Consider the following 19,214-nt stretch of genomic DNA (forward strand, 5'->3'; position numbering starts at 1 on the left):
ACTCGACCTACGGGTACGTAATTTTATCTGCTTGGTACTTGGATCGGCGGTCTGAAAAAACAGTGGTGAATTCAAAACCTTAAAAAAACATTTTGTATACGTGTAAGCCTACCGCTGATATCAACCTTTTCTCCAAATGTGCTCTTAGTGACAGGACTATACAGTAAGTAGGTACTTACTTATTTCTACTTCAAACATCCGAATTCATGCACTATCAATTGGGTAATATGTACCGATATGCACTATCGATTCCAGAATATGCACTTATAGAGCCAAAATATGTCATAGCAAAAGCAAGTTTGTAAATAATCGAAGGGAAGGTGGGATTTTTTAAAATATGTAATTTAATGTCTATTTTAGGCATTGAACTCATGGTTTCATCATTCGTTAACTGCTACCTACGTGATATTAGCCTTACGTATCTTTTATGTAAGAAATAGGTATCAGGAATTACTATGGGATTCTCATGAAAAACATTTTTTGGAAAGTGACCTTCCTTACACTCCTTAAATTCATTTGATTCATCAAACTGATTAGCAAGGTTTCTCATTCCTCAAGATTACAATAAAACTAATAGCCTTACCACCTACTTACTATTTCTACTCTACAATTATTATTACTTATACTCACAATATTTGATTGCTTATCTAGTGAACTCCCAGACGACATTAATTCATTTATAGGTTATAATTTGACATATTATACGACTCGTATCTAGATAAAGCAGTATTATTTATGGCAGTAAGGCTGTCTAGGCGGTAGGGCAAATTACGAACAAATCGCCCCGAACGACCCTGTCCATTAATATTTTACGAATCATGGTACCGCACGCCATAAAGTAGAGTGCAAAACCGTGCACGGACCATATATAAGTATCGTTCCTTTTGTTTCAAGCCGCCATATAGACCAAAAAAAGGATCGTTCTCTCATGGGTAAATATTTTTGTGACATCTTGTGTCATTGATAATCTCTTTGTAGTTGGATGGTTTACAGCCCAGTATCCAGAGTATCCATTCACTGCCCGTTATTAGGTGCAAGCCTTATCGATGTTTTTATCTTAACGTCCTCCCGTAACCGCCGATTTCTCGTGAACAAACCTTTTGTGTGAAAATTTTCCCTGAATGCATTCCGCAGCCTATCTGACATTCCTCGCGGCGTTAAAACCATGGTAATGAAGAATAAAGGCAGGGTAACTTCGAGCAACGTAGGTGGGAGAAGTGTAGAGATAGCCCCCCAAACAGTTCCTCGTTAAGTGACGGCTGATTAGGCCGGATCGCGCTGAGAAGAGGACAATGGGGTGGGGTTTGTCAATTGTTTCAGGAATGTGTATAACTTTTCGGCATTCTTTTTCAAATAAAATGAGTGCTTTAGTCGATTTTCGAAGAAACTATTCTCATTGTTGCTTTGGAATTATTTCAACGAAATATATTTATGTCCCACGACAAACTAAATAAAATCTTTGACTAAATTAGAACGTAAAGCATTGTTTTTTAGACATTTAAAAAAAGGGTAATTGGAGGGACTACAATTATTATTTGTGCCTCGTGTAAGTACTAATTTTAATCTGTAAATAATAAGTCCATTACTTGTATTACCAATTTTCAAATGTATGTTCAAAATCTTCGCCGCTTTTATTTTTGAGCCTACCTAGTAGCTGTTTAATCACTTTATTCTGACTGCCTTTATTTGTTAACGATTCACTAGCCACAGATCACCACAGATAATAAACACGAAAAAGAAAAAAATTGTGAATGTCATTTTTAAATATGTGACAGGATGTACGTCAAAAAGCTCTAAATGTTTGTAAACATAACATAACAGTATATCTGTAGTTACGCAATCAATTTCAAATATGTATACGAATCTGAAAAGATGGTAAGCAATTTAACTAAACATTTTATTATATCTAATTACTGAACATAACAAATGATTGATTGTTGGTCTTGATTTTTATATTTCAGGGTCGGGTGTGCTTTGTGCAGACATCTCAGTACTGCGGAAGTATCAACCGCCCTCAGGCCTTTCTATTTTTCAGTCCATCCAGACTTATTTGGAAAGTTTCCAGAAGAAAGGGTAAAGAACACAAATTGCACTATAATATAATTAATAAAAAATAATTAATTTTCTTAAATAAGCATTAACATTGTACGTGTGCCCCCGGTAACAGTCGTGCAATTTGATTCTAGGCTATCAATGAAAATTCCTTGAAGCAGCTCAGTGCGGTGTTAGAGGCGCAGCAAGCTAAGACAAGATTACCGATAACACCTCTTTCATTCTACCTTCGTGGAAAGAATCAGGACAAAGGTAATATTTTAAGCCCAATTGAAATACTATTTAATATGGTATCAATAAACCGATCAGTGATAATTTTAATAATGGCTTGCAGCAATATTTGGTTTATCCAAGTATTCATATAATGTTTTATATTATTATGTAATATTACTTATAAATTGGATCGTTCTTCATCTAGTCAAGTTGTTTCAAACTCAAAAAGTCTTCCGTAAAACAAGAATGTTAATTATCAATGAAAGTGTAGATTTAGTAGACAAGAAAATTAAGTATTAGATTTTTTGTTTGGAAAATAACCTAACAAAACTACAAATAGAAGAGCGTTTTTCAAAACTCAACATATTTCGTAGGTAAAATTTTTCACCATTTTTTTTTCAATGCTGTGCGTCTGCGTAGTAATAAAAAATCAACCTATAAAAAACAATGTCTTTTTCTATTTTAAAATTTTTTGAAATAAATAAAAATTGGTTTATTTGAGGATTGACACTTAATTCCCAGGGACCAGAGTCAACTGCTCTACTGACCTCGCCAGATGCCGATCGTGTAGGACCAATCTTTATTTTGTATATTAACTCTTGTAATATAGTCTGATTTCAGAGAAATGCTTGTAAGTCCGCATGTGTGAACGAACGTGATTGACACCACAAGTTGAGAGAATGCATTGATATTGACAACGAGTCTATCTCCCCGAGTTTCAGCTCGGTCGGATGTCGGGAAGTGGATTAATTTATACTTCCAAGATTTGCATTCATTCATTATCGAAAACAAAAGTGAAATTCAAATAGATGTATTTAAAAAGCAGTATTATTGTCAAAAAATGTAAGTTGAACATAAATAAGGGCATAACAAATTGTAAGTTGAACATAAATAAGGGCATAACAAATTGTAAGTTGAACATAAATAAGGGCAACAAATTGTAACTTGAACATAAATAAGGGCATAACAAATTGTAAGTTGAACTTAAATAAGGGCAACAAATTGTAAGTTGAACTTAAATAAGGGCAACAAATTGTAAGTTGAACATGAATAAGGGCATAGCAAATTTTTTTTTACATAATTTTATCTGCAAAAGGAAAACAAAAATACAGAATATATAAAACTGAGTTACGCATTTGTTGAGTTTTGAAAAAATCTACTTTAGTTGTTACATTCTAAAAATTTAAGAAAAATGCAGTGTTGTCAATATTAACGCTTTTGTATTACGTATGACGATCTTTCCTATTTTATTTCTATTCAACCAATGATGTTTCCACAAAGTTTTTGAAACTTGTAGTTGGTCAAACGAGGTATTACATACTTATGTTGCTATCCGCCACAAAGAGAATGCGGGCACCACTTCCCATCTGTCTTATTTACCAATTAATTTGTTATCACCGACTAGATAACATTGTTTGATAATTATATTCATGGTGCTTATACTGTTTTTACCTTATAATTACATTTTTTATTACTTTCAGATAATCTAAAATTGATCAAAATTACTCTATCTGGAAATGATGTTAGAAATTCCGTCCTGTTAATATTGAATGCGTGCAAAATATCCACTGAATATGTTGATAAGATTTCAAAAAAGCCTTCTACAGAGAACTTCAATAAAAGGTGAAAATTATGGCATTTTGCAATAATTATATAACATTAAAGTTTTGCCTGCACCACAGAACAATAAAAAAAACTGCAAGTGCCTTCCATATAAATTTGAATGGAAACAAATGTTCCATTTAGCCCAGCGCTCCGTCACACTTACTCTCGCCTGACATCGTACATCTCCATCCCATTTGAAGTCCGTAAACACAGTTTTGTATTGTGGAAAATTGAGCCTTATGGCAAATATTCAGATCACGAAACACACCCACAAGGCACTTCTTGTGTTATTCTTTATTCTATGGCCTGCACACAATTTACCTGGTTGTGCTTGGATTAGTAATAAGTTATTGCCATGTATACTTAATGACTATTTTCAAGCATTTACACTATTCGTTGACCGTGATAATGATATTGACGTGTGCAAAAACCTGACTGTGGGCAGAGTCTGTTATTTAAAAACACCTTTCATTTAATGTAATGCAAAGGTTAATACATAATGTGCATAAATACATATATTTGTTATCTGTTTCAGGCCATTTAGCTACGGCAGTGGGTTTGACGAAAATGATCCTATGTACACCAGTTTTATAATGAGAGAACAGGTCAATACTGCTAAACAATTAGATTCTTTAAAGTGAGTAGGTACGATTCGATTTGATCCATTATTCACTTAGATAGTCGTTGTGTTGGTGTTGTTCTCTTATATTATAATTACAGAAACATGTATTTATAAAGCAAAGGATCCAACTTTCAAATGATGTATTACTTTAATTTTATCAAAAATGCCATACTCAAATTATTCATTATCATAATTATGTATGTACAAGATGGGGCGAAAGTATTGTCATAATGTATATGTGCCATAATTTTTGCAATGGGCCTCAAATGTCATTGTTCTTTGACATTTATGTTGTAGACAGAGAGAGAATTAGTTAACAACAAGCAATGGAGCGATGCACACCTAAAGAATGCGGAATTATTGTTACTGCCTATTTGACCAATTTCCGGTCTCTTCTTTTTAGATGTATAATACAAGCAATATATTCTTTTTTTTGGCGGTGGTGGACATTGCGTTTCAACCGGACATTGCATTTCAACGTAGGTGCTTCTAGTCTTTTTTGCATCCATTCAGTAGTCAACTGCGTGCTAAGTTCTTTCATATATTGTTTTCGAAAAGATATATTTAGCATGTCATACAAAATAGCCATCGGTTAGTCTTTCTAGAGCATGACATAGAGGACGTCATTTGGTCCAATGTATCTACAGCACCTTTGGTCTGGTTGTAGAACATGATCATTTCCGGCTTTCCAGTTTCATTATTTATGATCCCTTTTTCGTCGCACGAAGATAACTGGAACACCATTTTAGCTGGTTTTTTGGATTGTAGGAAACCAAAGTCAAAGGGCCATCATAGGCGAATATGAATGTACCAACGGGTCGAAGCCGGGTGTTTTGCATTTCTTGAGAAATTTCCCGTTTGTTATTTCTACACATTCTAGTAGTGCCTCTAGAAGTGTGCACAATGTTGCTAGCAGCGGTTCTACCTCGACTTTCGGTTTTAGAAGTAGACAAACAGTGCTGGTTTTTGCCCTTCAATGTTTGATGTGCCGGCACAAGGATTCGTCGATCAGAACTGGATGGCTCCAAAGTGTCACTATTTCCTGAGACAAAAGATGGCACAGATTCTTCAGCCCTTCTTTCACTTGAGTTCTCCATAGTTTCATCTTCTATATATCATCATCGCTTACATAATCTTCAATTTCAGAATCATCTCCCGAAAAGTTATCATCACTGTTATGGTCGCTTTCTTCTAGCTAATTAGCTATTATATCATCCTTAACTCTTCTATTACTAGTCATGATGTTGAAGTTTCAAACCGTACCTAAAAAAAGATATAACGCACTGGTAGTAACTAATGATGCAAAAAAAACACTAACAAAATAATTTGACTAATAGCGCAAAACTTACATACAAGCTACTCATACGTCTTTGGAGCGCCAAGGGTAGCAATATCAAAAATACTAGCAAACTTACCGTAACGCAACAACCGTCCTGCGACACGTGCTGCCGATGACTGAGATGTCCTTCAACGTAAATGCGATACGCGCGAAGGATAAAAAGAGAGAGCAATATATAAAAAACGTGGGCGCCTCAGCGACATAGAGTAGTAATCTAGGGTTAAAAGAGCGTTGAAATACACTGTAAAAAAATTATGATGAATGTGGGCAGTATGTAAAACTAGTATATATGACTCATATAATTTCAATGGCGGCAATCTGATGTTGTCATTTTTTCAGCAGACTAAAAAACCTTTAACTCAGAATACTTAGATAGTATATATTTGAAAGTGACATTTACTCATTGCTACCTTTGATTCCAGAATAGTGTCAGATTGCCGGTTATGATTCTAACATTTTTACAGATTACTTTTGTTTCTCATCTGTTAATTTTTTAATTTGTTTCTATGAACCGATATACTGACCATTGTGTTACCTCATCAAAGAGCTTTGTGATTGTTCGATATTACATATAGCAGATTACCGTGATTGAAACTAAATCTTACTAACTAACCAACCATCACGCCGTTTCCTGCAGGGATAGAGAGGACGGACCGCCAAACAACTCGGTCTTGGTACACACTCCTTGCCTCATTCACATTCATACATCGTCTCCTTCATACTTTTATATTATTCTGACTCTTGACATGGCCCGACTCAAGTATTTGATTCACTTGGTCGTGCCATGATTTCCTCGGGCGTCCCCGACTTCTGCTATCATTCACATTTGCATCATATATTCTCCTTATATTCCTTTCTTGCGAAGAAGGGAAACTAAATTGCATTTTCAATTTGATATTGTAGGCCGAAATGCAGTTTTTGGTTCGGAATTCTAATACAGATATTTGGAGTTTCAAATCCTCGACAATGTCCACATTCATAACTCATTTTTCTCCAAAATGTCACATTGCAGCCTTTGTAATTATACAATTAATTTTACAATCATAAAGTTGAAGAGATTGCATTATGGATTGTGTATTAATTTATGTTTACAGAACTTGGGTTAGAAACAATCATACCAAAACCAGAAGCCAGCACGAAGCCACTAAGGCGACCAGACATCACATCAGTGAACTCATCAAAGAGCTCTGCCAAGAATATGGCTTGCAAAAGGTAGATGATCCTGACTCCTGGCCCTGGCTACCATAAGACCCCCCCCTTTATTCAGAAGCGAGGGAAACAAAAAATAAATTATGCCAGAACTTTCCATTGAGTGATGAATATGTTTCAGATAAAATGGGAGTCTGGCTATAATGTGAGTCATGTGAGAGGGGGTCTACAGAGTTTCAAAGCCTTAGCGTCTCAGCATTCCGACAAGATGAACACCCTTAAAGGTATCTTTTTAATTTGAAACAATATGAAACCTGCCATGTGTTGCATTTTAAAACTGGCCTTTTCACACTCTTCGAAACGAAATAAATATGTAATTTGAAACTCTTTTTAGGGCGCACGCTTGTATTAGGTCAATTTACTGGAGTTAGTCTGGATGGGGATGTATTCCTGGGAAATACCGAAGTCAGACATGCCTGGTTAGATGTGAGACCCTATTCAGTATCTAAATAATGTATTCCCCTTAGAAAACCGTTTATTGTTTCAATGTTGGTAAGTTAATTATTATGAAATTTACTTGTTTCAGCTTATCAAAAATGTGAATAATCACGATCATGCATTATCGAGAATTCCAAACTTTGAGAAAACCCTCTCAACTGTGTTGAGAAACATTCGTATTAAACGCAGGTATGTTATTCATTACTATTGAGATGACAATAAATTATATTTTAACTAGCTGACGTGTATCTGGCGTTGATGGGAGTTAAACACATTGAGTTTATAAACGTTACCCATGACATCACCAGTGACCAATCCCAAAAGCCTTAAATTTTTTTCAACCGGTGCTGTATTTTGTATGGGAAATGAGATGTTTTTTATTCTTAAGATTACCCGATTTTAACATTGAAGCACACTAGGTAAAATGTTAGCATCTCGTTACTAATGTTACTGTACTGAACCAAAGTGCAAAAATGCATCCGTGACCGCACCAGATAAAAAAATTACCGGTTCAAAGGTGAATGTGGACCAGAGTTGACAATGCATATGTTTTAAAATACCCAAAAGAGATGAAGAGAAATTCAAATTTCTCACAAAATCCACATAAATTCCTTTACCTCCAAAATGAAACAAAATACTGTTGAAATTAGCATTTTTTTATTATCTAGTCATTTTCGGATTTTTTCTTTCTTTGAAGATTTGCTGCAAACAAAAACGAAATGTAGTGGGTTCGTACAATTATTTTAAATATTATTTCTTAATATGGATAGTCAAGAAATGCCCAGAATTCTCGCATTTTCCCCACAAAAAGGATCTCCCAACAACAAAACCAATTCTTGAAAAATCTTAGAAATTCCCCGCAAGTTGGAGAATTCTCCACGAATTAGCAACCTTGATTTGGATATTGACCATATATATACTACTCACGTAGACCGGTTGTGATGAATCAGCAGTTCAGTCGTACCAACCATACAAAGTGATTTAATGGCATGGTGTTTTATTTGTTTTTAAATGACGATTTATAAATTATACGTATAATAAAACCTATATATTCAGAATCAGTAATTGTTGATCTATATGAATTTTTTTTTAAGCCATAATATTTGTCGCTGGAGTTCCTTACTATACATAGAAATTATAAATTGTCATTTAAAAACTAATAAAACAACATCACATTAAAACACACCATTTGGTTGGTATGACTGAATCTACTGATTTTGACATAACAACCAGTTTACGTGAGTAATATATCTCTGGTCTGCAATGCCCGCAGTGCAGTACGATAACATCAGTGATGAGATGCTGACATTTTACCTAGAGGTCTTCAATGTTAAAAGCAAGTAATCTTAAGAATAAAATGTGTCACTGGAAAATACAGCACCAGTTGATAAAAAAACATAGGCTTTTTGAGACCGGAGACGTCATGCATCATATCCATAGATTTGGTGCGATTTTGCAAGACCTGATAAAATTAAAACTTTGAAAATAATTTTAAATATTAAAACTAACAATAAAATAAAATTACTGATAACCTTGATGTGGATATTGACCATATATACATACTACTCACGTAGACCGGTTGTGATAAATCAGCAGTTCAGTTGTACCAACTAAACGAAGTGTCAACTTAGAAGGTCATTGTGGATTAAAAAATAATAATAAAAAGGGACTGGATTTCCTTATTGGAGATGCCGTAGTCCCACTGCTTCTGGGAGCAGTTGGGAACTTTTGTGCAGAATTCATGTAAAAAATCTAAACCTTATAAAATAGTCTAATTTTTACAACTCTAAATGAATAAAAGTTGGCTTTCTTGACTTGTACTTTTATATCATGTATTATAGATTTACTTACAGTTCAAAAAATGTCTTGAGTAATAAATCCAATTAGCGTAATCCCTGACATAAATTTGTCTGTTGTGACAGAAAGTTCATGCCGAAGGTGATGGCAGCCGAATACTGCAACCAACTGCGTCGCCTGACCACTTCTCTGGGCGACAGTCATGTGGGTGGTGGCTACTTCCCTGCTTCTGTTCCTGAATCTCTACAAGCCTATGAAATCGTTGTTGAACCGTAAGTTAAACCTAGCTATTACTAAACTATTCAAAGCACTTTAAAAATTACATCCAAAACTAGATGAAAAATGTATAGCAACAAAAACTACTCTTTTTCTTTTGAAAACACTCACTTTTGTTCTGTTCTTCTACTTAAAATAAGTGATGGTTAGGAAGGTAGGTACTTTGGATAATACTTGACGGCAGGAAGTAGGAACCCAACATATTTGTATTTTAATTTTGAAATCCAACACAAACTCTTATTAAAGTTTCAATTTGAATCCATCACGGACTTGTCAACCTTTTCAATTATTCTTATTTTTATAAGCAATAATTATTAGCCTGAAACACTCATCCACATTGAAAAATCTCCTGATAAAAGATACATGACGCCAACGGGACATGTATCTTCATGTATCTTTTATCAGGAGATTTTTCAATGTGGATGAGTGTTTCAGGCTAATAATTATTGCTTATAAAAATAATTGTTACCCTTTGTGCTATGCATAAAAAATCTTGTCTTAAACATTAGTTTACCAAAAAAATAATAATCAATTATTCTTCTTTCGCTGTATTATAAGAATTCTTGAGAATTTTTACCTGAAAATTAGTCAGTCAGAAATTAATATTTTTTAAATATCTTCAAATATATGGTTAAAACCATAGTAAATAGGCATATCTCCATCACGCTTTTCTATTGTCTATAATTTTTTTTATTTAAATGCCGAGTACTGAACTTGTAAGGTCTTGCATATGTCGAAAATGCATTTATTTAGGCTTGTAATCTTGGAAATCAATAGGGCTTGTAATATGCCATAACCAAATTAATGTATGAACTCTTTGATAGTTATTTCATTAAAACATAACATTTTACTAATGAGCAGAAGCTAACATTAAATCATTTTTCTCAATTTGCAGAGAAGCAGGTCCTTTGATGATTTCTCCAACGGGACAAATCATCACACCCTCTTCCTGTCCAGGTGATCAACTAATCAGCTTTATTGCTAAGAACCTTGATGAAGCAATGGAAGGACTCACCCGATACAAAATGTAACATTGATTCAATATTTTATTTTCACTTTGAATCAATCTAAAATACCCTAGAAATAACTATTTGCTTCGACTAAACTCTAAATTCAAATTTTTTGCTGTGCTTATAAATGTTGTCATGATTGAAAATATTGTTTACTAAAAAGTACCTATTGGTAAATAAATTATAGCATCCAAGGTATATACAGATTATCTTAAGGTTAAACGCAACGCTCGTTGTATTCTACGTGTTCACAGATGGCGTTAATTAATTAATTTTGTTTAAATACGCTTTTGCAAGGTATTGCTTTACAATATTAAGACAAATCATTTGTTTGCGCCCGTATATACGCAATGTAAATATGAATCAATAGTTTTGTTCGTTTAAAGACTTAATTCTTTCGAGAAAGGCACACAAATACAATATTTTACCGATGATTCAATCCAATATTGTATTTGTATGCCTTTCTCGATAGAATTGAGTTTTTATATGGACAAAACTATTTATTCATATTCATATTGCGTATATTTTTTTTATTTTTATTTATCAACTTTCAAAAATACATTTTTTACAATTAAGTCCCGTTAAACTGATTGATATCAGTTTGTCAACGGGTTCTTTTAACAATTACTTCTTAAATACATATACAATTTTAACAAGTACATAAAATATACACATAATTACATTAATACAAAAAAATTCTTTCACATAACCATTTTTTTAACATACATTTCCTTCTGTGAGTCAATTCACAGCTTTTTATTGAGTTTGGTAACATGTTGTAAATTATTGGAACGAGGTATTCTAGAGTTCTTTGACCATATTTATTCAGGTATCTGGGAACTACAAGTCCATCGTTTGCAATTAGTCTTGTATTATGAACATGTGTCACTATTTTATTATGTTCAGATTGAGATGTATGCTGACTCGCAATTTTAAGCCACAATAAAGCACGAACAGATAATACATTTACAGAGTTGTATAGTAATGACTTTGGTACGTCATTTCTTTGTTCGTATTTAGTTCTGTTTAATAATAATTTTACCAAAGAATATTGTACATTTTGGACTGAAAGAAGATTTGTTTTTGTTGAATGTCCCCATGAAGTTATTCCGTATCTTATTAGGGATTCCGCCAATGATAGGTATACTATTTTAAGGGTATTTGGTGGAACAAAAAACTTTAATCTATAAAGTTTGCTCACTATAGCTCTAAGCCGTGTGCACACTTTTTGTATATGTATATCCCATTTAAAATAACAATCAATTGTTAAGCCTAGATATACGTATTTTGAAACAAGTTCAATATTTTTGCATGAGCATGGTTGTATTACAAAGTTATGAATGCAATTAAAGTCATGAGAAATAATTTTAGGAGTTATGGTGATGTTATTATGAGGAGATCTGATGTGCATAAGCTTCGTTTTTTTAGCATTGATTATTAAACCTACATCATGTGACCATTTTTGAAGAGTGACAAAGTCAATTTGAAGTAAATTACTCGCTATTAATAAATCCTCATGTGAAATAACTAATGCAGTGTCGTCAGCATAAACGTAATGTTTTACATGAGAAAAAATAAATTTCATTGCAGTAACATATATTATATACAAGGTAGGGCCTAGTATGGACCCTTGTGGTACGCCTGCGAAAACAATATTTTTTTTGCTAAAATGATCAAAAATTTTTACACAAATCTTTCTATTTTGAAAGTAGTTAACAAATAATTTATGTAGGTTTCCTGTAATTCCAATGTTTTCTAGAGTTTTAAGTAATTTACTATGATCAATCGTATCAAAAGCCTTTGAATTATCAATAAATAATACGAGTACATGTTTTCTTTTGTTAAGATCATTATTAATTTTATTTGAAAATTCTTGAAGTAGTAGATCTGTGCTTTTATTTTTTTGGAAACCATATTGATGGGTATCAATAATAGAAAAATTTTCAAGGTACTTTATTAGTTTTACAGATATATATTTTTCTAGGATCTTTTCAATTGCAGGTAAAATACTGATCGGTCTATAGTTTTCAATTTCACTGTGTTTACCACCTTTGTAGATAGGTCGGATTATGCTACATTTAAGATCTTCAGGTATAATTGCCTCCGATAAAATCATATTAATTAATAGAGTTAAAATAGGTCCTAAGATATTAAAGTGTTTTTTAATGTCAGACATTCTAATTTTATCTATCCCCGGCGATTGACTATTTTTTAAACTTCTGACTACTTTTTCAATATCACAAAGTTTTGCTTGTGTTAAGAGCATGCTGTGTGGAAGTCTATGTGTTTGAATATGAAAAGCTTTTTTGTCACATCTATGTAATAGTTGCTTAACATTGTCAGAAAAAAAGTTTGCAAAATTGTTAGATGTTTGTTCAGTCGTTTGTTCTTTTTTTAAAAAATAGTTTGATATTACTTGGTCGCAATTACTTTTGCTCTTCCTCCCTAACAATCTGTTTATTTCGTCCCACGTTTTTTTAGAGTCGGCAAAGTAATTTTTAAATTTTGAGTTGAAGAATTTTAATTTGCATGTACTGATTAATTTTGTAACTTTGTTTCGATTACATTTGTACTCTCTTTCATAAAATTTATTTGTAGGATTATTTTTCCATCTTTTGTAAAGTGTATCTTTTAATTTGATTTTTGATAATAAATCTTCATTTATCCATTCATTTATGGCATTAGGTCTGATTTGAGGTTTATAAGACTTTACTACAGTACTTTTTTCATAGATTTCATTAAATTTATTTTTAATTTTATTATACAGAGTAACGCAATCCACTTCTTTCAAAAGAATATTCCAACTATATTTTTTTATTTCTTTATCAACACGTTTTTGAGACAGAATTGTGATTTTTTCATTTTGTTCAATATTTTTGACGTCATGGTATTGTAAATTTAGTCCCGTCATAAAATGATCAGCAATTCTCGAATCAATTACACACGCGGACAAGTTACATTTATTAGATCTAACATATATGTGGTCAATACAGGATTTGGTTATTTGACCAGCAACGATTGCTTCTCTAGTCGTATCATTAATACATTTTGTTAAGTAATTACTGGTAAGTATATTTTCATAAGCTATTATATTTGAATCACTTTGATTTAGTATGTTAAGATTAATATCCCCAAAAAATATTATATTATCATTAAAGTTTACATTATTGCAAAAAAAACAAGAAATTTCATTTAAGAATCCCTTTTTATTGAGGTTAGGTGGTCTATAAATTGCTAAAATATAAAAATTACATTTATTAGGTAATTTCAATATTCCAAACACATTTTCAAAGTGAATGGTTTCAACTATTTTTTGTTTAAAATTTAAATGTTCCCTTATATACAGCAATATTCCACCTCCTTGTTTATGTTTTCTGCAATAATAATACGATTTATATCCTGGAATATCATATAGTTTAATAAGTTCCTCGTTAATTGCAGTTTCGCAAAGCATAATTACATCTATGTCTTTCAAACAGTTTTTCAAATAGGCATGAAGAATATCCCAATACTTGTTTAGTGATCTTATATTTATTTGGACACAGGTTAGGTTAGTATTGCTTTTATTAATATTTTGTGCGTGAATCCAACATTCTAAATTGCTTACTCGGGTAAATTCTACATCAGTATCATTTTCAATATAGTTGAAAGCCATTTAAAAATATAATATAATATTATACTCGTAACATTCAGTATAATGGTTGGAAGTTGAAATATAGCATCTATTAATAATGTACAAAATAATAATGATGTACAAAATATACTTGAATATTGTAGGCTTGTAAAAAATCAATTGAAAAATAGATTTTAATTTTGTGCATCTTATAAAGAAAAATATCGAACTGTTTGTAATAATAGTATTATCCTCGTATATTTTAATATTATGGTTGTTGGGTTTAGTATTATTTGATACTATTTCCCGAGAAGCTATGTACAACCTAGTATTGAGTAATACAAAACAAACTTGAATAATATCGGCGTGTAAGTAGAATATATAAAAAGAGATATGTTTCAATAATAATACGAGAGAATACTGCTGTAGAGTTATGTGCAAAATACTATAGATACTATAGAGTACAAAATAAACTTCAAGAATATGGATTTGTAAAATGTAGTTAGAAATGTCAATTTTATGACATCCTGATGAAGAAAACATTAAAACATTACGATTTTCAATAATCGATTTTTTGGTGTGCAATTTCAAGCATTTTTTTATAAAACTTACAATTAATCTTGTCATTTGCTCGGTGATTTGATGGAAATGTCAGTTTATTTTTTAGGTTATGTTGTTCACAGTTCAGACATTTGGGTGCTTGGCTTATATTAATACAAGCCGTATGTGTGTGAGGGCCTCCACAATAGCTGCAGCTAGCTGCGTCCTTTTCTTTCCCAAGGCATCTACTTGATGTGTGTCCAAAGCGTAAGCAATGGAAACATTGTACCAGCGGGTTTGCATCTTCGGCGTAAATTCTTTGATATCCGATATTTATTTTTTCTTTTTGTATTATAGTTCTTCGGATGTCCTTGTCTACCTCTACAATGAAGTTCATCGTGTCGTTGTATTTATTGAGGGCGCAAACAAAAAATTTGTCTTAATACTGTAAAGCAATACCTTGCAAAAGCGTATTTAAACAAAATTAATTAATTAACGCCATCTGTGAACACGTAGAATACAACGAGCGTTGCGTTTAACCTTAATCCCTTTTTACAAGAGGTGTTTATAAATGTATGTATAAATTTATTTAAATTTTTTCCAGTAATAAGCACATTGAACGTTCACTGCACACTGAGTGCCTTTCACGACTGAGGCTATTGGAGTTAATGAAGGATGATTGTGTGACACCAGACCGAATGATTCAATGTTGCCAACATCTGCTACAGCATGCAGAGGAACTGCACGAAGTAAGTATCGATCCTAGTCTTCCAGAATCCACTTAAAATATCCCCTCTTACATGCGGCCCTACAAAATTTCATTAGACTTTGGTGCTTCATTGTTAACTATCTGACGTCTACCCGGCGTTGCTCGGGGTTGTGAACAAGCGCAGCCGGTGCCTTAAATGTTTATTGGTTCAGCGAGCAATTCATCCAAAACGTAATATATATAATTTATATAAGTGTGGGTATCTTACCTATTTATAGAGTAGGTCAATACTTTGACCCTTTTATTATACACTCCACATTTATTATTGCATCACTCATTTTAAAAGAATTTCATTCATTTATATAAAGAGATTATTATAATTATATAGGATTAGAGATACCAGAATAATTATATATAATAGATCTGATAATAACACAATACTTAACAAACATTTCACTTTGCGGCGCGGGTGTTTACTGAGCTAATGATCTTTGGTGTGAAGTTTGCAATAAGTGACAAAAAAACGCACATAAACAAATGGTTACTTTATAACTGCAAAACAAATAAAACTAATAATGTCAATGTCAAATAGGTTCCCTAACCCAAGGGCTGTATTAAAAGATAATAATATTAAACGAGACGCGTAATTGACTCGTTGACTAATGTTTGCATTTTACAAGAGAAATATGATTACTATCTTGTTCAAACAGTAGGTCAAGAATAATTAGTTCGCTGCAGCCCTTTCTTCGGTAATCTTCGGATACTTTCGATTCTCTTCGAGTCATCTTCGCACTGCACGTCCAGCGGCAATTTTTTCACTACATTTTGTGGGATATAACGGTTTAGCGATGTACGCTAGGAGCTTCATACAAAATGACCATTCCCAACGAGGCGTTTAGCCCTATCGCCCAGAATGATATGTACCTCGGTTTGTAGCTGTCGTGACTGGCGTGTGGGAAGCAAAGTTTGTGTCCGCAATAAATTATTCTCAATCAAATTAATATATTTAGATAGATTTCATTTTTATTTTTAACATTATTTAAGATTGTGTGCAATTTTATAATTAAAAATATTATGTAGGAATACGATAAGCTGTAAAATTTTGTTCAATTTTGCTGGCGGTTCAGCGCATGAGTGAACGTTAGCACGAGCTGCTCCTGGTTGTGAATGATCTGGAGTAAAGTTTTGAATTCTAGGATAAACATCGACTTATCTCTACTTTCTATAAATATAACATGTATGCATTATATATATTTAACCTTCCGGAAGAAATTCTCTAAATGATAGTGAAACCTTATCAAAATCAGTTGCGTAGTTTAGAAGAACTAAGTGACTTTATTTTATACTATTTAGAGATTGAACAGTTTTTTTTCAATTCCAGGAACTATACGGTATAACTCTTTGGATAACCAGCTACTACTCCGTACTATCAGATGGAGTCATGTGCATCCCGTGGGACTGGAAATGGTAACCTAACATCATAATTTGTGACAATAATTTGACTGTGCAAGTCATTTTTAATATTAAGCTAAGTGCGCTTCCAAAAAGAAAGTAAATATGTAGCTAAGTCCAACAACTCTGCAATCTATGCATGTGTACATTTTTACAAAATTTACTCCAACCAGAGATCAATATGATCTGCAGTCCCTCAAGTGGAAGAATTTTTAATGGACAATAAAACAGTTTAATGAAAATAAATCACTTTGTATACTATATAATATGTACTAATTAATCAAAATAATCGACATGTTTCGAAACCGGTGGTTTCTTTGTCAGGATTATGGGGGTGACAGATTACTCTGTAAGCTCAAAGCATTTTATATAACTCCATATTGCTCGCCATACAATCCCATACAGACCTGTCACACCTGAAAGATGGTGTGTTATAAGAAGGGCATGGAGATGATGATACACTGTGATTTCCTAGCCAGGCAATATTTGAAAATTATGCTACCGCCTGGCCATAGGCAGGAATAAGGGATCAGATGGATTTACGGAGCGCTGTAATTACGAGGCTATCATCTGTTAAGGTGACAGATCCCATACAAATAAATGATATTCCGTGGCAGTTCCCCAATTGGTCTGACCCCCTCTCCTGAGGAAGATTAGTAGTGTGACACCTCAGTATATAATACGCATAGGCCACACCCAAATAATGCGTATAGCGTAGTGTGTAAGGAAATGTGTAATGAAAATTAATAAATATAAGAATAGACAAATAAGTACCAATAGACAAAAATATTCCAACGAGCTGTGATTAATTAGTTATTATTATAAAATAGGTAATTACTGTATTTATATAAGAATAACTTTTATAAATTAACACAACAGAATCTATAGGTACTATATTATTTATATAAGAATAACTTTTATGAATGAACACAACAGAATCTATAAATATGTAGTTTTGTCTATAGGTACTTTTCCATTCTTATATTCATTAATTTTCATTATTATGTTTATCCTTACGAAAATAAAACCATTGGTTTCGAAATATGTTATTAAATTTTGATTAAATCATGTGTATAAAAAAGCCATTTATTTTCATCAAATTAAAATGATGCCAAAAAGTAATTTTGGGATAGTTGAAGAATAAACAGTTACTTACAATATAGAATTTCTCTGTTACCATGAGAATTTTAAATTATAATCAATCGAATCCATTATATTTAACGCGAGATATTAAATGAAATAGAGGACACCATATATTTTGTTATTATACTTTAATACATACACATAATCTGATATAATAGGATAGTAACATATTAATTTCAACAGTCATTCCCGAAAAGATAGTCATTCAAATCAATTTTAATAAATAGGGTTTGTTTCTATTGACATTATTGTACACGAAAAACACTTGAAAAAACGGCTGTGTCAGATTTCAGCGGAGCTTTTTACACCATTTTTTTTTCTTTTAATCTAGATTTCGGGTCCAATCTCGGCTATGTGCATGAGTTTAACCGTTATTAAAACTGGAAAACTTTTTTGCTTCCCCTGTAAAATTTGGTAAAATTCATAGCCTAAAATGATGCTAATAAAACGTAAATCTAGTCTTTTGAACATGAACTACGTGTACTCATAGGTTATAAAATTAGTTATTTTTCTACAGCTAAAGTGTTGCCTATTAAATAAATAATATGGCTAGTTTTATACTAGGTCAACTGTTTGTAATAAATAAAATGATATAATAATGAATTATATTTTTGTGAAAAATAAAAACTTGACTTAAACAATTTTTTTTTTTTTTAACCTTTCCTTATCTGTGGTGTGTATTTACTACACATTGCTTCTAATAACTCTATAAATATAATAAATTCTGGGTTCAGATATTAGGTATTCCTCTGTTATACATTTATGCACTGAATTAAAAAAATAATGTTTTACATAGTTTTCAAATTCAATTAAAAATCAGAGTGTTTTGTTAAAAATCGGGAAAAAATACACCAATACAATCAACCGTGTGACGCTGCTATGCGAAGAGTTTGCGAGGAAATGACGCGCTATTGATGTTCCGCTTTAGTTCGCTATGCAAATCCACACGTCCACAGTTGTATTTAGACCATCGATACCTACGACCGCATAGGTGTGTGTGTGCGTCCAGCGCCCATCAAGCACCTGCGACCTGTCGGTCTCGGGCCGTCGTTAGATAAGGACTCCTCGCACATTTGTTTAGCATCTGTCGATGGTTTTTTCATGTTTTCAGCAATTAAATTACAATTATTATCACTTTTGATATAAAATATAATAAACATAAGCGATTAACTATGAATATTCATATTTTTCCCATA

At 32.5% G+C, this 19,214-nt stretch overlaps 1 protein-coding gene across 3 annotated transcripts; it reads left to right on the forward strand.

Moving 5' to 3' along the window:
- The first annotated feature begins 1,755 nt into the window (after positions 1–1,755).
- Positions 1,756–18,611, forward strand: LOC149421148 (T-cell activation inhibitor, mitochondrial). Of its 3 annotated transcripts, none has more exons than XR_016302608.1 (13): positions 1,756–1,875; positions 1,962–2,073; positions 2,187–2,304; positions 3,747–3,888; positions 4,406–4,507; positions 6,926–7,043; positions 7,162–7,264; positions 7,375–7,466; positions 7,567–7,667; positions 9,401–9,547; positions 10,447–10,508; positions 15,319–15,463; positions 16,805–18,611. XR_016302608.1 is itself a non-coding variant. In XM_089635388.1 (13 exons), exons 1-13 carry the CDS (start codon positions 1,853–1,855, stop codon positions 16,892–16,894), a joined length of 1,425 nt encoding a protein of 474 aa, XP_089491514.1. In that variant the 5' UTR covers positions 1,756–1,852; the 3' UTR covers positions 16,895–18,611. The 3 variants fall into 3 exon arrangements, 2 of the variants coding, with proteins under 2 accessions (XP_089491514.1, XP_089491515.1); XM_089635388.1 differs by having other exon boundaries at positions 10,447–10,578; XM_089635389.1 differs by lacking the exons at positions 1,756–1,875; positions 1,962–2,073; positions 2,187–2,304 and adding an exon at positions 2,987–3,108 and having other exon boundaries at positions 10,447–10,578.
- Positions 18,612–19,214: the final 603 nt, after the last annotated feature.

The sequence above is a fragment of the Hesperophylax consimilis genome, chromosome 9, assembly GCF_061612785.1.
Source record: "Hesperophylax consimilis isolate HC1 chromosome 9, BYU_Hcon_1.0, whole genome shotgun sequence".
Taxonomy (NCBI): Eukaryota; Metazoa; Arthropoda; class Insecta; order Trichoptera; family Limnephilidae; genus Hesperophylax; species Hesperophylax consimilis.

What these genes read in the sequence shown, in the direction of transcription:
- LOC149421148 (XM_089635388.1), top strand. Translation starts at nt 1,853, where the DNA reads ATGTATACGAATCTGAAAAGATG. An exon ending in AACATTCGTATTAAACGCAG is followed by an intron (nt 7,668 to 9,400) that starts GTATGTTATTCA and finishes CTGTTGTGACAG; the next exon opens with AAAGTTCATGCCGAAGGTGA. An exon ending in GGACTCACCCGATACAAAAT is followed by an intron (nt 10,579 to 15,318) that starts GTAACATTGATT and finishes AATTTTTTCCAG; the next exon opens with TAATAAGCACATTGAACGTT.